Genomic DNA, 24,579 nt, shown 5'->3' on the forward strand with positions numbered 1-24,579 from the left:
ACATTAAGCTAACATATTGGTAACATTTTACATTAAGCTAACATATTGGTAACATTTTACATTAGGCTAACATATTGGTAACATTTTACATTAGGCTAACATATTGGTAACATTTTACATTAGGCTAACACATTGGTAACATTTTACATTAGGCTAACATATTGGTAACATTTTACATTAGGCTAACATATTGGTAACATTTTACATTAAGCTAACACACTGGTCACATTTTACATTAAGGTATACTCAATGTAAAGTATTTGAGTATAAGGTATACTTTATACTAGGTTTGCAAATGATTTATAAGGAGTTTATAGCCCGTTAATAATTGGTTTATAGATGGTTTATAAATATGTAATACACTAATAACTGGTCGAGAATGTGTGGTTTTGTGTCATTTTGGTGCTGGAGACAAATAGCAGTCCAACTGAAATCCTTCTTCTTCTCTCGTCTCTGTGTCCCACAGGTGATATTTGGCATCATTTTCCCACCTTCGATTCTCCTCATGGATTTTCGACTCGGGGAGGAAGTGACATGTCAAGCCCCAGCGGAGAACGAAGAAGAAGCGAAGGACAAAGACGATGACAATAAATCCAGCAAGGTGAACGCTGACAGTCAAGCAATCTGATTGGTTGATTGATTGATTGATTGATTGATTGATTGATTGGTCGGTCATCAGTGGATTGCTTGATTGGATTATCTGTTTCTTAAATAATACTTAATACTACTTTACATTTAATCCTGTATGTAAATTCATGACGGTTGTTTCTGTCGACCGTGCTTTCAGGAAGTGAATGTAAATTCATGACGGTTGTTTCTGTCGACCGTGCTTTCAGGAAGTGAATGTAAATTCATGACGGTTGTTTCTGTCGACCGTGCTTTCAGGAAGTGAATGTAAATTCATGGCGGTTGTTTCTGTCGACCGTGCTTTCAGGAAGTGAATGTAAATTCATGGCGGTTGTTTCTGTCGACCGTGCTTTCAGGAAGTGAATGTAAATTCATGACGGTTGTTTCTGTTGACCATGCTTTCAGGAAGTGAATGCTGATGGGGTGTCCAGAAAGGGGGATGAAGAAGAAAGCACCGTAAAAAAGAGAAGAGTTCCAATCGGAAAGAAGATCTATGAATTCTACAACACTCCTTTCACCAAATTCTGGTTCAACACAGCAAGTAGACTTTTAATACAAACTAAAAACACCACACACTTTGGAAATTTACTTTTGTGAATCCTTGGTTTTGTTGTTTTGAAATGACTATCAGCACAGAGGTGACAAAGAGACCTTATCCACAGATAATATACTACTATTTAATATAATGATAATATGATATCAGCTAATGTTGATCTGAAGATGTGTGATTATTGATCGACAGCACTTTGTCTTGTGTCCTAAAATACCACTGGTGCCCCGACCTCTGGTCTTGTGTCCTAAAACACCACTGCTGCCCCGACCTCTGGTCTTGTGTCCTAAAACACCACTGCTGCCCGACCTCTGGTCTTGTGTCCTAAAACACCACTGCTGCCCCGACCTCTGGTCTTGTGTCCTAAAACACCACTGCTGCCCCGACCTCTGGTCTTGTGTCCTAAAACACCACTGCTGCCCCGACCTCTGGTCTTGTGTCCTAAAACACCACTGGTGCCCCGACCTCTGGTCTTGTGTCCTAAAACACCACTGGTGCCCCGACCTCTGGTCTTGTGTCCTAAAACACCACTGGTGCCCCGACCTCTGGTCTTGTGTCCTAAAACACCACTGCTGCCCCGACCTCTGGTCTTGTGTCCTAAAACACCACTGTTTCCCCGACCTCTGGTCTTGTGTCCTAAAACACCACTGCTGCCCCGACCTCTGGTCTTGTGTCCTAAAACACCACTGGTGCCCCGACCTCTGGTCTTGTGTCCTAAAACACCACTGCTGCCCCGACCTCTGGTCTTGTGTCCTAAAACACCACTGCTGCCCCGACCTCTGGTCTTGTGTCCTAAAACACCACTGGTGCCCCGACCTCTGGTCTTGTGTCCTAAAACACCACTGGTGCCCCGACCTCTGGTCTTGTGTCCTAAAACACCACTGGTGCCCCGACCTCTGGTCTTGTGTCCTAAAACACCACTGCTGCCCCGACCTCTGGTCTTGTGTCCTAAAACACCACTGTTTCCCCGACCTCTGGTCTTGTGTCCTAAAACACCACTGCTGCCCCGACCTCTGGTCTTGTGTCCTAAAACACCACTGGTGCCCCGACCTCTGGTCTTGTGTCCTAAAACACCACTGTTTCCCCGACCTCTGGTCTTGTGTCCTAAAACACCACTGCTGCCCCGACCTCTGGTCTTGTGTCCTAAAACACCACTGGTGCCCCGACCTCTGGTCTTGTGTCCTAAAACACCACTGCTGCCCCGACCTCTGGTCTTGTGTACATGTTCTCCTAAAAGCTCTGAGCTGTTTTCCGTGCCTCCTCAGATCTCCTACCTGGCCTACCTGTGTTTGTACAACTACATCATCCTGGTCAAGATGGAACGCTGGCCGTCCCTGCAGGAGTGGATCGTCATCTCTTACATCATCACTCTGGGAATGGAGAAAGTCAGACAGGTAACGTCTCAGACAGGTAACGTCTCAGACAGGTAACGTCTCAGACAGGTAACGTCTCAGACAGGTAATGTCTCAGACAGGTAACGTCTCAGACAGGTAACATCTCACATCATCACAGTCAGACAGGTAACGTCTCAGACAGGTAACGTCTCAGACAGGTAACGTCTCACATCATCACAGTCAGACAGGTAACGTCTCAGACAGGTAACGTCTCAGACAGGTAACGTCTCAGACAGATAACGTCTCACATCATCACAGTCAGACAGGTAACGTCTCAGACAGGTAACGTCTCAGACAGGTAACGTCTCAGACAGGTAACGTCTCAGACAGGTAACGTCTCACATCATCACAGTCAGACAGGTAACGTCTCAGACAGGTAACGTCTCAGACAGGTAACGTCTCAGACAGGTAACGTCTCACATCATCACAGTCAGACAGGTAACGTCTCAGACAGGTAACGTCTCACATCATCACAGTCAGACAGGTAACGTCTCAGACAGGTAACGTCTCACATCATCACAGTCAGACAGGTAACGTCTCAGACAGGTAACGTCTCAGACAGGTAACGTCTCAGACAGGTAACGTCTCACACCATCACAGTCAGACAGGTAACGTCTCAGACAGGTAACGTCTCAGACAGGTAACGTCTCAGACAGGTAACGTCTCACATCATCACAGTCAGACAGGTAACGTCTCAGACAGGTAACGTCTCACATCATCACAGTCAGACAGGTAACGTCTCAGACAGGTAACGTCTCAGACAGGTAACGTCTCAGACAGGTAACGTCTCAGACAGGTAACGTCTCAGACAGGTAACGTCTCAGACAGGTAACGTCTCACACCATCATTAGAAAGGGAATGTCTAGAACAATTGAAGAAAAGGTTCAGTATGTGGGGTCCTCAAGTTTAAAAAAAGACCGGTGTGAGGGCCTCCAGGGAAAATATGGGTCGATGCAGGGGTCTTACGCCCAGGCCCGATTTCTCAGTTCTGATCCTAGTCCGTCCCTGCTGTTGCTGCCCCAATACAGATCCTGATGTCAGAGCCGGGGAAGTTGAAGCAGAAGATCAACGTTTGGGCCGAAGAGTACTGGAACATCACAGACGCGGCGGCCATCTTTACCTTCCTCCTGGGCCTGATGCTGAGGCTGCAGAGCGAGCCCCTGTTGGGCATCGGACGGGTCATCTACTGCGTGGACATCATCTTCTGGTACATCAGGGTGCTCGACATCTTCGGGGTCAACAAGTACCTGGGACCCTACGTCATGATGATCGGGAAAATGGTGAGGCTTTGGTTTGGTTTTGACTGTCTTGGCTGGCTATTGTAATATGAAATGTGTGTGTATATATAGGTAATTGTCAAAATAAAGGAAACACCAACATAAAGTGTGTTTATAGGGGCGCTGGGTCACCACCAGTCAGAACAGCTTCAATGCACCTCGTCATAGATTCTACAAGTGTCTGGAACTCTCTATTGGAGGGATGAGACACCATTCTATTGGAGGGATGAGGCACCATTCTATTGGAGAGATGAGACACCATTTTATTGGAGGGATGAGACACCATTCTATTGGAGGGATGAGACACCATTCTATTGGAGGGATGAGGCACCATTCTATTGGAGGGATGAGACACCATTCTATTGGAGGGATAAGACACCATTCTATTGGAGGGATGAGACACCATTCTATTGGAGGGATGAGACACCATTCTATTGGAGGGATGAGACACCATTCTATTGGAGGGATGAGGCACCATTCTATTGGAGGGATGAGACACCGTTCTATTGGAGGGATGAGACACCGTTCTATTGGAGGGATGAGAAACCATTCTATTGGAGGGATGAGACACCATTCTATTGGAGGGATGAGACACCATTCTATTGGAGGGATGAGGCACCATTCTATTGGAGGGATGAGACACCGTTCTATTGGAGGGATGAGACACCATTCTATTGGAGGGATGAGACACCGTTCTATTGGAGGGATGAGGCACCATTCTATTGGAGGGATGAGACACCATTCTATTGGAGGGATGAAGCACCATTCTATTGGAGGGATGAGACACCATTCTATTGGAGGGATGAGGCACCATTCTATTGGAGGGATGAGACACCATTCTATTGGAGGGATGAGGCACCATTCTATTGGAGGGATGAGGCATCATTCTATTGGAGGGATGAGACACCATTCTATTGGAGGGATGAGACATCGTTCTATTGGAGGGATGAGACACCGTCCTATTGGAGGGATGAGACACCATTCTATTGGAGGGATGAGACACCATTCTATTGGAGGGATGAGACACCATTCTATTGGAGGGATGAGACACCATTCTATTGGAGGGATGAGACACCATTCTATTGGAGGGATGAGGCACCATTCTATTGGAGGGATGAGATAGGGAGGCACCATTCTATTGGAGGGATGAGGCACCATTCTATTGGAGGGATGAGACACCATTCTATTGGAGGGATGAGACACCATTCTATTGGAGGGATGAGACACCATTCTATTGGAGGGATGAGACACCATTCTATTGGAGGGATGAGACACCATTCTATTGGAGGGATGAGACACCATTCTATTGGAGGGATGAGACACCATTCTATTGGAGGGATGAGACACCATTCTATTGGAGGGATGAGACACCATTCTATTGGAGGGATGAGACACCATTCTATTGGAGGATGAGACACCATTCTATTGGAGGGATGAGACACCATTCTATTGGAGGGATGAGACACCATTCTATTGGAGGGATGGAGGGATGAGACACCATTCTATTGGAGGATGAGACACCATTCTATTGGAGGGATGAGACACCATTCTATTGTAGGGATGAGACACCATTCTATTGGAGGGATGAGACACCATTCTATTGGAGGGATGAGACACCATTCTATTGGAGGGATGAGACATCATTCTATTGTAGGGATGAGACACCATTCTATTGGAGGGATGAGGCACCATTCTATTGGAGGGATGAGACACCATTCTATTGGAGGGATGAGACATCGTTCTATTGGAGGGATGAGACACCATTCTTCAAGGATAAATTCCATCGTTTGGTGTTTTGTTGATGGTGGTGGAAAACGCTGGTCTCAGTCACCACTCCAGAATCATAAGTGTTCAATTGGGTTGAGATCTGGTGACTGAGACGGCCATGGCCTATGGTTTTACATCCTCATATAACCATTCAGTGACCACTCCTGCCCTGTGGACGGGGGGCGTAGCCATGGCCTATGGTTTTACATCCTCATATAACCATTCAGTGACCACTCCTGCCCTGTGGACGGGGGGCGTAGCCATGGCCTATGGTTTTACATCCTCATATAACCATTCAGTGACCACTCCTGCCCTGTGGACGGGGGGCGTAGCCATGGCCTATGGTTTTACATCCTCATATAACCATTCAGTGACCACTCCTGCCCTGTGGACGGGGGGCGTAGCCATGGCCTATGGTTTTACATCCTCATATAACCATTCAGTGACCACTCCTGCCCTGTGGACGGGGGGCGTAGCCATGGCCTATGGTTTTACATCCTCATATAACCATTCAGTGACCACTCCTGCCCTGTGGACGGGGGCATAGCCATGGCCTATGGTTTTACATCCTCATATAACCATTCAGTGACCACTCCTGCCCTGTGGACGGGGGGCGTAGCCATGGCCTATGGTTTTACATCCTCATATAACCATTCAGTGACCACTCCTGCCCTGTGGACGGGGGCATAGCCATGGCCTATGGTTTTACATCGTTTTCATCCTCATATAACCATTCAGTGACCACTCCTGCCCTGTGGACGGGGGGGCGTAGCCATGGCCTATGGTTTTACATCGTTTACATGCTCATATAACCATTCAGTGACCACTCCTGCCCTGTGGACGGGGGGGCGTAGCCATGGCCTATGGTTTTACATCGTTTACATGCTCATATAACCATTCAGTGACCACTCCTGCCCTGTGGACGGGGGGGCGTAGCCAAGGCCTATGGTTTTACATCGTTTACATCCTCATATAACCATGTAGCCTATTTGAAAGGTTACGCAACACAGACCATGTTTATCAGTTTAAACCTGGAGCCTGGCACACGGTTCACAACGACAGGACCGTTGGCATCACGCTTCCATGATTAGTGAGGATGATTAGAGTAGACTCTCCAAACCAGTTTGTTATTATTATTCATAACCCTAAATAATATACAAGGTCAGAGTATTTTTAAATCTGCCAACTGGTGCTGAAAAGGAGACCAATATGTGTGTATTAACATGGTTTCATTTAATTGAAAAGGAGACCAATATGTGTGTATTAACATGGTTTCATTTAATTGAAAAGGAGACCAATATGTGTGTATTAACATGGTTTCATTTAATTGAAAAGGAGACCAATATGTGTGTATTAACATGGTTTAATTTCATTGAAAAGGAGACCAATATGTGTGTATTAACATGGTTTAATTTCATTGAAAAGGAGACCAATATGTGTGTATTAACATGGTTTCATTTAATTGAAAAGGAGACCAATATGTGTGTATTAACATGGTTTAATTTCATTGAAAAGGAGACCAATATGTGTGTAATTTCATTGATCGATATTCTGAACCCGATGTACAGCACCTTCGGAAACTATTCAGACCCCTTGACTTTTTCCACACGTTGTTACATTACAGCCTTATTCTAAAATGTATTAAATCGTTGTTTCCCCCTTCATCAATCTACACACAATGCCCCATTATGACAAAGCATAAAACTGTTTTTTTTAGACATGTTTGAAAATGTATTAAAATAAAAAACTGAAATATCACATTTACAGAAGTATTCAGACCCTTTACTCAGTACGTTGTTGAAGCACCTTTGGCAGCGATTACAACCTTGTGTCTTCTTGGGTACAAGATTGGCACACCTGTATTTGTGGAGTTTCTCCCATTCTTCTCTGCAGATCCTCTCAAGCTCTGTCAGGTTGAATGGGAAGCGTCGCTGCACAGATATTTTCAGGTCTCTCCAGAGATGTTCGATCGGGTTCAAGTCCAGGCTCTGGCTGGGCAACCCAAGGACATTCAGAGACATGTCCCTAAGCCATTCCTGCGTTGTCTTGGCTGTGTGCTTAGGGTCGTTGTCCTGTTGGAAGGTGAACCTTCGCCCCCAGTCTGAGATCCGGAGCACTCTGGAGAAGGAATTCATCAAGGATCTCTCTGTACTTTGCTCCGTTCATCTTTCCCTCGATCCTGACTATTCTCCCAGTCCCTGCTGCTGAAAAACTTCCCCACAGCATGATGCTGCCACCACCATGCTTCACCGTAGGGATGGTGCCTGGATTCCTCCAGACGTTACGCTTGGCATTCAGCCCAAAGAGTTCAATCGTAGTTTCATGAGAACAGAATGAGAACAGAGAATCTTGTTTCTCATGGTCTGAGAATCTTTATGTGCCTTTTGGCAAAACTCCAAGCAGACTGTCATGGGCTTTTTTACTGAGGAGTGGCTTCTGTCTGGCCAGTCTACCATAAAGGCCTGATTAGTGGAGTGCTGCAGAGATGGCTGTCCTTCTGGAAGATTCTCCCATCTCCATAGAGGAACTCTAGAGCTATGTCAGAGTGACCATCAGTTTCTTGATCACCTCCCTGACCAAGGCCATTCTCCCCTGATTGGTCAGTTTGGCCAATCGGACAGCTCTAGCATGAGTCTTGATCGTTCCAAACTTCTTCCTTTTAAGAATGATGGAGGCCACTGTGTTCTTGGGGACTTTCAATGCTGCAGACATTTTTTGGCACCCTTCCCCAGATCTGTGCCTTGACACAATCCTGTCTCAGAGCTCTACGGACAATTCCTTCCACCTCATGGCTTGGTTTTTACTGTCAACTATGGGACCCTGTATAGACAGGTGTTTACCTTTCCAAATCATGTCCAGTCAATTGAAGGTGGACTCCAATCAAGTTGTAGAAAACATCTTAATGATGATCAATGGAAACAGGAAGCACCGGAGCTCAATTTAGTTTATCATCGGGGTCTAACTACTTATGTAATTATGACATTATGGGGTACTGTGTGTAGATTGTGGAGGATTTAAAACATTTTTTTTTAGAATAAGTCAAGGGGTCTGAATACTTTCCAAAGGCACTGTGTATTCCAGTGAGTCTGTAGAGAACATTCTAATTAAAGACACATTGTATTTAAAAGGGTTGGCTTTAGATAAAAGTACTGAAACCCCCATTGAATGAAAACTCTACGAGGAAGTATGTTGGGCCAGCAAGTGGGAGGGGTTTCAGCGGTTTAATTCCATTTATTCAGTGCGCGCAAGGGAACCATGCCTGCAAATCCTGTTAAGCACCTGCATACGGTAAATCTGAATACCAACTACTGAGAAGTGCTTAGATCAACAGGAGTCAAAGGGGAATAGATTTTCTCAGTCTGAATCGGCCCCAGATGTGTTCTATTTCTTTAACATTTATTTAACCAGGCAAGTCAGTTAAGAACAAATTCTTATTTTCAATGACGGCCTAGGAACAGTGGGTTAACTGCCTGTTCAGGGGCAGAACAACAGATTTGTACCTTGTCAGCTAGGGGGTTTGAACTTGCAACCTTGCGGTTACTAGTCCAACGCTCTAACCACTAGGCTATGCTGCCGCCCCACTAGGCTATGCTGTTTTATGTCCTCCAGATGACAGACATGTTGTGTTCTATGTCCATGTTGTGTTCTATGTCCTCTAGATGATTGACATGTTGTGTTCTATGTCCATGTTGTGTTCTATGTCCTCTAGATGATTGACATGTTGTGTTCTATGTCCATGTTGTGTTCTATGTCCTCTAGATGACTGACATGTTGGGTTCTATGTCCTCCAGATGACTGACATGTTGGGTTCTATGTCCATGTTGTGTTCTATGTCCTCCAGATGACTGACATGTTGGGTTCTATGTCCATGTTGTGTTCTATGTCCTCTAGATGACTGACATGTTGGGTTCTATGTCCTCCAGATGACTGACATGTTGGGTTCTATGTCCATGTTGTGTTCTATGTCCTCTAGATGACTGACATGTTGTGTTCTATGTCCTCTAGATGACTGACATGTTGTGTTCTATGTCCTCCAGATGACTGACATGTGTTCTATGTCCTCCAGATGACTGACATGTTGTGTTCTATGTCCATGTTGTGTTCTATGTCCTCCAGATGACTGACATGTTGTGTTCTATGTCCATGTTGTGTTCTATGTCCTCCAGGTGACTAACATGTTGTGTTCTATGTCCTTTAGATGACTGACATGTTGTGTTCTATGTCCATGTTGTGTTCTATGTCCTCTAGATGATTGACATGTTGTGTTCTATGTCCTCTAGATTACTGACATGTTGTGTTCTATGTCCTCTAGATGACTGACATGTTGTGTTCTATGTCCTCTATATGACTGACATGTTGTGTTCTATGTCCTCTATATGACTGACATGTTGTGTTCTATGTCCTCCAGATGACTGACATGTTGTGTTCTATGTCCTCTATATGACTGACATGTTGTGTTCTATGTCCTCTATATGACTGACATGTTGTGTTCTATGTCCATGTTGTGTTCTATGTCCTCTATATGATTGACATGTTGTGTTCTATGTCCTCCAGATGACTGACATGTTGTGTTCTATGTCCTCCAGATGACTGACATGTTGTGTTCTATGTCCATGTTGTGTTCTATGTCCTCCAGATGACTGACATGTTGTGTTCTATGTCCTCCAGATGACTGACATGTTGTGTTCTATGTCCTCCAGATGACTGACATGTTGTGTTCTATGTCCATGTTGTGTTCTATGTCCTCCAGATGACTGACATGTTGTGTTCTATGTCCTCCAGATGACTGACATGTTGTGTTCTATGTCCTCCAGATGACTGACATGTTGTGTTCTATGTCCTCCAGATGATTGACATGTTGTACTTCGTGGTGATCATGCTGGTGGTGTTGATGAGTTTCGGCGTGGCTCGGCAGGCCATCCTGCACCCTGATGAGATCCCAACATGGCGTCTGGCCAGGAACATCTTCTACATGCCTTACTGGATGATCTATGGGGAAGTGTTCGCTGACTCCATAGACCGTAAGAGTAGCATTAATAGTAAGATTCTGTTTCCTGGTTCATGGGCGGATGATCAATTCAATCCTAATCCCATGATGGTTGTGATGGTGGTGTGTTGTCGTAGTCTCAATCCCAGTGGAACAAACCTTGTGTTCTGGTCCTAATCTCTGTAGTCTCAATCCCAGTGGAACAAACCTTGTGTTCTGGTCCTAATCTCTGTAGTCTCAATCCCAGTGGAACAAACCTTGTGTTCTGGTCCTAATCTCTGTAGTCTCAATCCCAGTGGAACAAACCTTGTGTTCTGGTCCTAATCTCTGTAGGCTCAATCCCAGTGGAACAAACCAGGTGTTCTGGTCCTAATCTCTGAGTCTCAATCCCAGTGGAACAAACCTGGTGTTCTGGTCCTAATCTCTGTAGTCTCAATCCCAGTGGAACAAACCAGGTGTTCTGGTCCTAATCTCTGTAGTCTCAATCCCAGTGGAACAAACCAGGTGTTCTGGTCCTAATCTCTGTAGTCTCAATCCCAGTGGAACAAACCTTGTGTTCTGGTCCTAATCTCTGTAGTCTCAATCCCAGTGGAACAAACCAGGTGTTCTGGTCCTAATCTCTGTAGTCTCAATCCCAGTGGAACAAACCAGGTGTTCTGGTCCTAATCTCTGTAGTCTCAATCCCAGTGGAACAAACCAGGTGTTCTGGTCCTAATCTCTGTAGTCTCAATCCCAGTGGAACAAACCAGGTGTTCTGGTCCTAATCTCTGTAGTCTCAATCCCAGTGGAACAAACCTGGTGTTCTGGTCCTAATCTCTGTAGTCTCAATCCCAGTGGAACAAACCAGGTGTTCTGGTCCTAATCTCTGTAGTCTCAATCCCAGTGGAACAAACCAGGTGTTCTGGTCCTAATCTCTGTAGTCTCAATCCCAGTGGAACAAACCTTGTGTTCTGGTCCTAATCTCTGTAGTCTCAATCCCAGTGGAACAAACCAGGTGTTCTGGTCCTAATCTCTGTAGTCTCAATCCCAGTGGAACAAACCTGGTGTTCTTGTCCTAATCTCTGTAGTCTCAATCCCAGTGGAATAAACCAGGTGTTCTGGTCCTAATCTCTGTAGTCTCAATCCCAGTGGAACAAACCTGGTGTTCTGGTCCTAATCTCTGTAGTCTCAATCCCAGTGGAACAAACCAGGTGTTCTGGTCTGATCTGATCGTGTGTGTGTGTGTGTGTGTGTGTGTGTGTGTGTGTGTGTGTGTGTGTGTGTGTGTGTGTGTGTGTGTGTGTGTGTGTGTGTGTGTGTGTGTGTGTGTGTGTGTGTGTGTGTGTGTGTGTGTGTGTGTGTGTGTGTGTGTGTGTGTGTGTGTGTGTGGTCCTTTACTTCCTCTGCTGGTTGACTAACACAATATCAATCCATTTAATTCATAGTGATATAACCCCTGTCACACTATAATAATATAATATAACCTGTCACACTATAATAATATAATATAACCTGTGTAATAATATAATAATATAATATAACCTGTGTAATAATATAATAATATAATATAACCTGTGTAATAATATAATAATATAATATAACCTGTGTAATAATATAATAATATAATATAACCTGTGTAATAATATAATAATATAATATAACCTGTCACACTATAATAATATAATAATATAATATAACCTGTGTAATAATATAATAATATAATATAACCTGTCACACTATAATAATATAATAATATAATATAACCTGTGTAATAATATAATAATATAATATAACCTGTGTAATAATATAATAATATAATATAACCTGTGTAATAATATAATAATATAATATAACCTGTGTAATAATATAATAATATAATATAACCTGTGTAATAATATAATAATATAATATAACCTGTGTAATAATATAATAATATAATATAACCTGTGTAATAATATAATAATATAATATAACCTGTGTAATAATATAATAATATAATATAACCTGTGTAATAATATAATACTATAATATAACCTGTGTAATAATATACTAATATAATATAACCTGTGTAATAATATAATAATATAATATAACCTGTGTAATAATATAATAATATAATATAACCTGTGTAATAATATAATAATATAATATAACCTGTGTAATAATATCATAATATAATATAACCTGTGTAATAATATAATAATATAATAATATAATATAACCTGTGTAATAATATAATAATATAATATAACCTGTGTAATAATATAATAATATAATATAACCTGTGTAATAATATAATAATATAATATAACCTGTGTAATAATATAATAATATAATATAACCTGTGTAATAATATAATAATATAATATAACCTGTGTAATAATATAATACTATAATATAACCTGTGTAATAATATACTAATATAATATAACCTGTGTAATAATATAATAATATAATATAACCTGTGTAATAATATAATAATATAATATAACCTGTGTAATAATATAATAATATAATATAACCTGTGTAATAATATCATAATATAATATAACCTGTGTAATAATATCATAATATAATAATATAATATAACCTGTGTAATAATATTATAATATAATATAACCTGTGTAATAATATAATAATATAATAATATAATATAACCCGTGTAATAATATAATAATATAATAATATAATATAACCTGTGTAATAATATAATAATATTATAATATAATATAACCTGTGTAATAATATCATAATATAATATAACCTGTGTAATAATATAATAATATAATATAACCTGTGTAATAATATAATAATATAATATAACCTGTGTAATAATATAATACTATAATATAACCTGTGTAATAATATAATACTATAATATAACCTGTGTAATAATATAATAATAAAATATAACCTGTGTAATAATATAATAATATAATATAACCTGTGTAATAATATAATAATATAATAATATAATATAACCTGTGTAATAATATAATAATATAATATAACCTGTGTAATAATATAATACTATAATATAACCTGTGTAATAATATAATAATATAATATAACCTGTGTAATAATATAATAATATAATAATATAATATAACCTGTGTAATAATATAATAATATAATAATATAATATAACCTGTGTAATAATATAATAATATAATATAACCTGTGTAATAATATAATAATATAATATAACCTATAATATAACCTGTGTAATAATATAATAATATAATATACCTGTGTAATAATATAATAAGGTTATATTATAATATAATATATAATACTATAATATAACCTGTGTAATAATATAATAATATAATAATATAATATAACCTGTGTAATAATATAATACTATAATATAACCTGTGTAATAATATACTAATATAATATAACCTGTGTAATAATATAATAATATAATATAACCTGTGTAATAATATAATAATATAATATAACCTGTGTAATAATATAATAATATAATAATATAATATAACCTGTGTAATAATATAATAATATAATATAACCTGTGTAATAATATAATAATATAACCTGTGTAATAATATAATAATATAATATAACCTGTGTAATAATATAATAATATAATAATATAATATAACCTGTGTAACAATATAATAATATAATAATATAATATAACCTGTGTAATAATATAATAATATAATATAACCTGTGTAATAATATAATAATATAATATAACCTGTGTAATAATATAATAATATAATATAACCTGTGTAATAATATAATAATATAATATAACCTGTGTAATAATATAATAATATAATATAACCTGTGTAATAATATAATAATATAATAATATAATATAACCTGTGTAATAATATAATAATATAATATAACCTGTGTAATAATATAATAATATAATATAACCTGTGTAATAATATAATAATATAATATAACCTGTGTAATAATATAATAATATAATATAACCTGTGTAATAATATAATAATATAATATAACCTGTGTAATAATATAATAATATAATATAACCTGTGTAATAATATAATAATATAATATAACCTGTGTAATAATATAATAATATAATATAACCTGTGTAATAATATAATAATATAATATAACCTGTGTAATAATATAATAATATAATAATATAATATAACCTGTGTAATAATATAATAATATAATATAACCTGTGTAATAATATAATAATATAATATAACCTGTGTAATAATATAATAATATAATAATATAATATAACCTGTGTAATAATATAATAATATAATATAACCTGTGTAATAATATAATAATATAATATAACCTGTGTAATAATATAATAATATAATAATATAATATAACCTGTGTAATAATATAATAATATAATATAACCTGTCACACTATAATACTATAATATAACCTGTGTAATAATATAATAATATAATATAACCTGTGTAATAATATAATAATATAATATAACCTGTCACAATATAATACTATAATATAACCTGTGTAATAATATAATAATATAATAATATAATATAACCTGTGTAATAATATAATAATATAATATAACCTGTGTAATAATATAATAATATAATATAACCTGTGTAATAATATAATAATATAATATAACCTGTGTAATAATATAATAATATAATATAACCTGTCACACTATAATAATATAATATAACCTGTGTAATAATATAATAATATAATATAACCTGTGTAATAATATAATAATATAATATAACCTGTGTAATAATATACTAATATAATATAACCTGTGTAATAATATAATAATATAATATAACCTGTGTAATAATATAATAATATAATATAACCTGTGTAATAATATAATAATATAATATAACCTGTCACAATATAATACTATAATATAACCTGTGTAATAATATAATAATATAATATAACCTGTGTAATAATATAATAATATAATATAACCTGTGTAATAATATAATAATATAATAATATAATATAACCTGTGTAATAATATAATAATATAATAATATAATATAACCTGTCACAATATAATACTATAATATAACCTGTGTAATAATATAATAATATAATATAACCTGTGTAATAATATAATAATATAATATAACCTGTGTAATAATATAATAATATAATATAACCTGTGTAATAATATAATAATATAATATAACCTGTGTAATAATATAATAATATAATATAACCTGTGTAATAATATAATAATATAATAATATAATATAACCTGTGTAATAATATAATAATATAATATAACCTGTGTAATAATATAATAATATAATATAACCTGTGTAATAATATAATACTATAATAATATAATATAACCTGTGTAATAATATAATACTATAATATAACCTGTGTAATAATATAATAATATAATATAACCTGTCACAATATAATACTATAATATAACCTGTGTAATAATATAATAATATAATATAACCTGTGTAATAATATAATAATATAATATAACCTGTGTAATAATATAATACTATAATAATATAATATAACCTGTGTAATAATATAATACTATAATATAACCTGTGTAATAATATAATAATATAATATAACCTGTGTAATAATATAATACTATAATAATATAATATAACCTGTGTAATAATATAATAATATAATATAACCTGTGTAATAATATAATAATATAATATAACCTGTGTAATAATATAATAATATAATATAACCTGTGTAATAATATAATAATATAATATAACCTGTGTAATAATATAATAATATAATATAACCTGTGTAATAATATAATAATATAATATAACCTGTGTAATAATATAATAATATAATATAACCTGTGTAATAATATAATAATATAACCTGTGTAATAATATAATACTATAACCTGTGTAATAATATAATAATATAATATAACCTGTGTAATAATATAATAATATAATATAACCTGTGTAATAATATAATATAACCTGTGTAATAATATAATAATATAATATAACCTGTGTAATAATATAATAATATAATATAACCTGTGTAATAATATCATAATATAATATAACCTGTGTAATAATATAATAATATAATATAACCTGTGTAATAATATAATAATATAATATAACCTGTGTAATAATATAATAATATAATATAACCTGTGTAATAATATAATAATATAATATAACCTGTGTAATAATATAATAATATAATAATATAATATAACCTGTGTAATAATATCATAATATAATATAACCTGTGTAATAATATAATAATATAATATAACCTGTGTAATAATATAATAATATAATATAACCTGTGTAATAATATAATAATATAATATAACCTGTGTAATAATATAATAATATAATATAACCTGTGTAATAATATAATAATATAATATAACCTGTCACACTATAATAATATAATATGACCTGTGTAATAATATAATAATATAATAATATAATAATATAATATAACCTGTGTAATAATATAATAATATAATATAACCTGTGTAATAATATAATAATATAATATAACCTGTGTAATAATATAATAATATAATATAACCTGTGTAATAATATAATAATATAATATAACCTGTCACACTATAATAATATAATATGACCTGTGTAATAATATAATAATATAATAATATAATAATATAATATAACCTGTGTAATAATATAATAATATAATATAACCTGTGTAATAATATAATAATATAATATAACCTGTGTAATAATATAATAATATAATATAACCTGTGTAATAATATAATAATATAATATAACCTGTGTAATAATATAATAATATAATATAACCTGTGTAATAATATAATAATATAATATAACCTGTGTAATAATATAATAATATAATATAACCTGTGTAATAATATAATAATATAATATAACCTGTGTAATAATATAATAATATAATATAACCTGTGTAATAATATAATAATATAATATAACCTGTGTAATAATATAATAATATAATATAACCTGTGTAATAATATAATAATATAATATAACCTGTGTAATAATATAATAATATAATATAACCTGTCACACTATAATAATATAATAATATAATATAACCTGTGTAATAATATAATAATATAATATAACCTGTGTAATAATATAATAATATAATATAACCTGTGTAATAATACAATAATATAATAATATAATATAACCTGTGTAATAATATCATAATATAATAATATAATATAACCTGTGTAATAATATAATAATATAATATAACCTGTGTAATAATACAATAATATAATAATATAATATAACCTGTGTAATAATATCATAATATAATAATATAATATAACCTGTGTAATAATATCATAATATAATAATATAATATAACCTGTGTAATAATATAATAATATAATATAACCTGTGTAATAATATAATAATATAATAATATAATATAACCTGTGTAATAATATCATAATATAATAATATAATATAACCTGTGTAATAATATCATAATATAATAATATAATATAACCTGTGTAATAATATAATAATATAATATAACCTGTGTAATAATACAATAATATAATAATATAATATAACCTGTGTAATAATATCATAATATAATAATATAATATAACCTGTGTAATAATATCATAATATAATAATATAATATAACCTGTGTAATAATATAATAATATAATATAACCTGTGTAATAATATAATAATATAATAATATAATATAACCTGTGTAATAATACAATAATATAATAATATAATATAACCTGTGTAATAATACAATAATATAATAATATAATATAACCTGTGTAATAATATCATAATATAATAATATAATATAACCTGTGTAATAATATAATAATATAATATAACCTGTGTAATAATATAATAATATAATAATATAATATAACCTGTGTAATAATATCATAATATAATAATATAATATAACCTGTGTAATAATATCATAATATAATAATATAATATAACCTGTGTAATAATATAATAATATAATATAACCTGTGTAATAATACAATAATATAATAATATAATATAACCTGTGTAATAATATCATAATATAATAATATAATATAACCTGTGTAATAATATCATAATATAATAATATAATATAACCTGTGTAATAATATAATAATATAATATAACCTGTGTAATAATATAATAATATAATAATATAATATAACCTGTGTAATAATATCATAATATAATAATATAATATAACCTGTGTAATAATATAATACTATAATATAACCTGTGTAATAATATAATATAATATAACCTGTCACAATATAATAATATAATATAACCTGTGTAATAATATAATAATATAATAATATAATATAACCTGTGTAATAATATCCACCATCAACATACAGTCACGTATTGGTTTAATAACACAGACTCCAGTGTGTTGGAGACAGGTGACAGTGTGTTGGAGACAGGTGACAGTGTGTTGGAGACAGGTGACAGTGTGTTGGTGACAGTGTGTTGGTGACAGTGTGTTGGAGACAGGTGACAGTGTGTTGGTGACAGGTGACAGTGTGTTGGTGACAGGTGACAGTGTGTTGCAGACAGGTGACAGTGTGTTGGTGACAGTGTGTTGGTGACAGTGTGTTGGTGACAGGTGACAGTGTGTTGGAGACAGGTGACAGTGTGTTGGAGACAGGTGACAGTGTGTTGGAGACAGTATGTTGGTGGCAGTGTGTTGGAGACAGTGTGTTGGTGACAGTGTGTTGGTGACAGTGTGTTGGTGACAGGTGACAGTGTGTTGGAGACAGGTGACAGTGTGTTGGTGACAGTGTGTTGGAGACAGTGTGTTGGAGACAGGTGACAGTGTGTTGGTGACAGTGTGTTGGAGACAGGTGGCAGTGTGTTGGTGACAGTGTGTTGGAGACAGGTGGCAGTGTGTTGGAGACAGGTGACAGTGTGTTGGAGACAGGTGACAGTGTGTTGAGACAGGTGACAGTGTGTTGGAGACAGGTGGCAGTGTGTTGGTGGCAGTGTGTTGAGACAGGTGGCAGTGTGTTGGAAACAGGTGACAGTGTGTTGGTGACAGGTGACAGTGTGTTGTTGACAGTGTGTTGATGGCAGTGTGTTGGAGACAGTGTGTTGGTGACAGTGTGTTGTTGACAGTGTGTTGGTGGCAGTGTGTTGAGACAGGTGACAGTGTGTTGGTGACAGTGTGTTGGAGACAGGTGACAGTGTGTTGGTGACAGTGTGTTGGAGACAGGTGACAGTGTGTTGGAGACAGGTGACAGTGTGTTGGAGACAGGTGACAGTGTGTTGAGACAGGTGACAGTGTGTTGAGACAGTATGTTGGTGGCAGTGTGTTGGAGACAGTGTGTTGGTGACAGTGTGTTGGTGACAGTGTGTTGGTGACAGTGTGTTGGAGACAGGTGACAGTGTGTTGGAGACAGGTGACAGTGTGTTGGAGACAGGTGACAGTGTGTTGGAGACAGGTGACAGTGTGTTGGAGACAGTATGTTGGTGGCAGTGTGTTGGAGACAGTGTGTTGGAGACAGTGTGTTGGTGACAGTGTGTTGGTGACAGTGTGTTGGTGACAGTATGTTGGTGACAGTGTGTTGGTGACAGGTGACAGTGTGTTGGAGACAGTATGTTGGTGGCAGTGTGTTGGAGACAGTGTGTTGGAGACAGTGTGTTGGTGACAGTGTGTTGGTGACAGTGTGTTGTTGACAGTGTGTTGTTGACAGTGTGTTGGTGGCAGTGTGTTGGAGACAGGTGACAGTGTGTTGTTGACAGTGTGTTGGAGACAGGTGACAGTGTGTTGGTGACAGTGTGTTGGAGACAGGTGACAGTGTGTTGGAGACAGGTGACAGTGTGTTGGAGACAGGTGACAGTGTGTTGGTGACAGTGTGTTGGAGACAGGTGACAGTGTGTTGGAGACAGGTGACAGTGTGTTGGAGACAGGTGACAGTGTGTTGGTGACAGTGTGTTGGTGACAGTGTGTTGGTGACAGTGTGTTGGTGACAGGTGACAGTGTGTTGGTGACAGTGTGTTGGAGACAGTGTGTTGGTGACAGTGTGTTGGTGACAGGTGACAGTGTGTTGGAGACAGGTGACAGTGTGTTGGAGACAGTATGTTGGTGGCAGTGTGTTGGAGACAGTGTGTTGGAGACAGTGTGTTGGTGACAGTGTGTTGGTGACAGTGTGTTGGTGACAGTGTGTTGGTGACAGGTGACAGTGTGTTGGTGACAGTGTGTTGGAGACAGTGTGTTGGTGACAGTGTGTTGGTGACAGTGTGTTGGTGACAGTGTGTTGGTGACAGTGTGTTGTTGACAGTGTGTTGGTGACAGTGTGTTGGTGACAGTGTGTTGGAGACAGGTGACAGTGTGTTGGAGACAGGTGACAGTGTTTTGGAGACAGTATGTTGGTGGCAGTGTGTTGGAGACAGTGTGTTGGTGACAGTGTGTTGGTGACAGTGTGTTGGTGACAGGTGACAGTGTGTTGGAGACAGGTGACAGTGTGTTGGTGACAGTGTGTTGGAGACAGTGTGTTGGAGACAGGTGACAGTGTGTTGGTGACAGTGTGTTGGAGACAGGTGGCAGTGTGTTGGTGACAGTGTGTTGGAGACAGGTGGCAGTGTGTTGGAGACAGGTGACAGTGTGTTGGAGACAGGTGACAGTGTGTTGGAGACAGGTGACAGTGTGTTGGAGACAGGTGGCAGTGTGTTGGTGGCAGTGTGTTGGTGACAGGTGGCAGTGTGTTGGAAACAGGTGACAGTGTGTTGGTGACAGGTGACAGTGTGTTGTTGACAGTGTGTTGATGGCAGTGTGTTGGAGACAGTGTGTTGGTGACAGTGTGTTGTTGACAGTGTGTTGGTGGCAGTGTGTTGGAGACAGGTGACAGTGTGTTGGTGACAGTGTGTTGGAGACAGGTGACAGTGTGTTGGTGACAGTGTGTTGGAGACAGGTGACAGTGTGTTGGAGACAGGTGACAGTGTGTTGGAGACAGGTGACAGTGTGTTGGAGACAGGTGACAGTGTGTTGGAGACAGTATGTTGGTGGCAGTGTGTTGGAGACAGTGTGTTGGTGACAGTGTGTTGGTGACAGTGTGTTGGTGACAGTGTGTTGGTGACAGGTGACAGTGTGTTGGAGACAGTATGTTGGTGGCAGTGTGTTGGAGACAGTGTGTTGGAGACAGTGTGTTGGTGACAGTGTGTTGGTGACAGTGTGTTGGTGACAGTGTGTTGTTGACAGTGTGTTGGTGACAGTGTGTTGGTGACAGTGTGTTGGTGACAGGTGACAGTGTGTTGGAGACAGTATGTTGGTGGCAGTGTGTTGGAGACAGTGTGTTGGAGACAGTGTGTTGGTGACAGTGTGTTGGTGACAGTGTGTTGTTGACAGTGTGTTGTTGACAGTGTGTTGGTGGCAGTGTGTTGGAGACAGGTGACAGTGTGTTGTTGACAGTGTGTTGGAGACAGGTGACAGTGTGTTGGTGACAGTGTGTTGGAGACAGGTGACAGTGTGTTGGAGACAGGTGACAGTGTGTTGGAGACAGGTGACAGTGTGTTGGTGACAGTGTGTTGGAGACAGGTGACAGTGTGTTGGAGACAGGTGACAGTGTGTTGGAGACAGGTGACAGTGTGTTGGAGACAGTATGTTGGTGGCAGTGTGTTGGAGACAGTGTGTTGGTGACAGTGTGTTGGTGACAGTGTGTTGGTGACAGTGTGTTGGTGACAGGTGACAGTGTGTTGGAGACAGGTGACAGTGTGTTGGAGACAGTATGTTGGTGGCAGTGTGTTGGAGACAGTGTGTTGGAGACAGTGTGTTGGTGACAGTGTGTTGGTGACAGTGTGTTGGTGACAGTGTGTTGGTGACAGGTGACAGTGTGTTGGTGACAGTGTGTTGGAGACAGTGTGTTGGTGACAGTGTGTTGGTGACAGGTGACAGTGTGTTGGAGACAGGTGACAGTGTGTTGGAGACAGTATGTTGGTGGCAGTGTGTTGGAGACAGTGTGTTGGAGACAGTGTGTTGGTGACAGTGTGTTGGTGACAGTGTGTTGGTGACAGTGTGTTGGTGACAGTGTGTTGGTGGCAGGTGACAGTGTGTTGGTGACAGTGTGTAATGGCCTCATAATGATTTGATTGGTCACATGCATCCACTGAGTTAAATCAATTGGACTAAAATGAAAGACTTTAAGGACGGGATTATTTAAAATGGTATAGTATTTAAAATGGTATAGTATTTAAATGATAAAGTATTTTAAATGGTAAAGTATTTAAAATGGTATAGTATTTAAAACTGCAAAGTATTTAAAATGGTAAAGTATTTACAATGGTAATGTATTTAAAATGGTATAGTATTTAAAATGGTAAAGTATTTACAATGGTAATGTATTTAAAATGGTATAGTATTTAAAATGGTAAAGTATTTAAAATGGTATAGTATTTAAAATAGTATAGTATTTAAAATGGTATAGTATTTAAAACGGTATAGTATTTAAAATGGTATAGTATTTAAAATGGTATAGTATTTAAAATGGTATAGTATTTACAATGGTATACTATTTAAAATGGTATAGTATTTAAAATGGCATAGTATTTAAAATGGTATAGTATTTAAAATGGTATAGTATTTAAAATGGTATAGTATTTAAAATGGTATAGTATTTAAAATGTTAAAGTATTTAAAACGGTATTGTCACGGTTTTCATGTGGTGAAGGAGAGTCGGACCAAACTGCAGCGTGTCGATTGCGATTCATGTGTATTTAAACAACGTAAACACGAATAAACAAACTCTACAAAACAATAAACGTAGTGAAAACCGAAACAGCCTTAACTGGTGCAAACTAACACAGACTAAGGACATCAAGACACTCAGGACAATCACCCACAATACAACCAAAGAATATGGCTGCCTAAATATGGCTCCCAATCAGAGACAACGATAAACACCTGCCTCTGATTGAGAACCACTTCAGACAGCCATAGACCTACCTAGAACACCCCACTAAGCTACAATCCCACTACATACACACCACATACAAAAACCCATGTCAAACCCTGGCCTGACCAAATACATAAAGAAAAACACAAAATACTTCGACCAGGGCGTGACAGGTATAGTATTTAAAATAGTATAGTATTTAAAACGGTAAAGTATTTAAAACGGTAAAGTATTTAAAACGGTATAGTATTTAAAACGGTATAGTATTTAAAATGGTATAGTATTTAAAATGGTATAGTATTTAAAATGGTATAGTATTTGAAATGGTATAGTATTTGAAATGGTATAGTATTTTGTATTTAAAATGGCATAGTATTTAAAATGGTATAGTATTTAAAATGGCATAGTATTTAAAATGGCATAGGGTATTTAAAATAGAATGTATAGTATTTAAAATGGCATAGTATTTCAAATGGCATAGTATTTAAAATGGTAAAGTCCTCCATGAATTATTGCTAACATTAAAACTAACTCTCCATGTATTGTGTGTGTAAGTAAAATGATCAATGATACATATTGATTTATCCTTAATAAGTGATCCCACTAACAAGAAAGTGTGTTTTTTCTCTTAACAAATGGAAAAGGATTGGTCCTCTTTTTTCCAGTGATCATCTGCCTGCTAGAGATACTGTGTTGTATTCCAAAGTGCACCCTATTCTCTATGTAGCGCACTCTTTTTGACCAGAGGCAATGGGGGAATAGGGTGCCTCTTTGGGATGACGTCACTGCTTCAGATAGTAAAAGGTGTTGTGGTTTTAGTCTCTGCCCAGAGGAAGACAAACCAGTCCCGCATGGAAGAGTCTAATCACATTTTCATTACTCTACAATCCAAGCAATCCATTATAAAACTCTATAGACACAACAACATCGACCAGAGATCAGACACCAATCCATTATAAAACTCTATAGACACAACAACATCGACCAGAGATCAGACACCAATCCATTATAGAACTCTATAGACACAACAACATCGACCAGAGATCAGACACCAATCCATTATAAAACTCTATAGA

The 24,579-nt window shown here is 36.2% G+C and overlaps 1 protein-coding gene across 1 annotated transcript in view; it reads left to right on the plus strand.

Moving 5' to 3' along the window:
• Positions 1–466: 466 nt before the first annotated feature.
• Positions 467–24,579, plus strand: part of LOC124028561 (transient receptor potential cation channel subfamily M member 1-like) — a gene marked incomplete at both ends in the record, with an annotated part of 31,224 nt that continues 7,111 nt past the window's right edge. Inside the window, 5 exon segments of the mRNA XM_046340606.1 lie at positions 467–601; positions 1,033–1,164; positions 2,443–2,571; positions 3,600–3,851; positions 10,462–10,636. Coding sequence (XP_046196562.1) covers positions 467–601; positions 1,033–1,164; positions 2,443–2,571; positions 3,600–3,851; positions 10,462–10,636 — 823 coding nt within the window.

Source organism: Oncorhynchus gorbuscha, unplaced genomic scaffold (assembly GCF_021184085.1).
Source record: "Oncorhynchus gorbuscha isolate QuinsamMale2020 ecotype Even-year unplaced genomic scaffold, OgorEven_v1.0 Un_scaffold_4437, whole genome shotgun sequence".
Classification (NCBI taxonomy): Eukaryota; Metazoa; Chordata; class Actinopteri; order Salmoniformes; family Salmonidae; genus Oncorhynchus; species Oncorhynchus gorbuscha.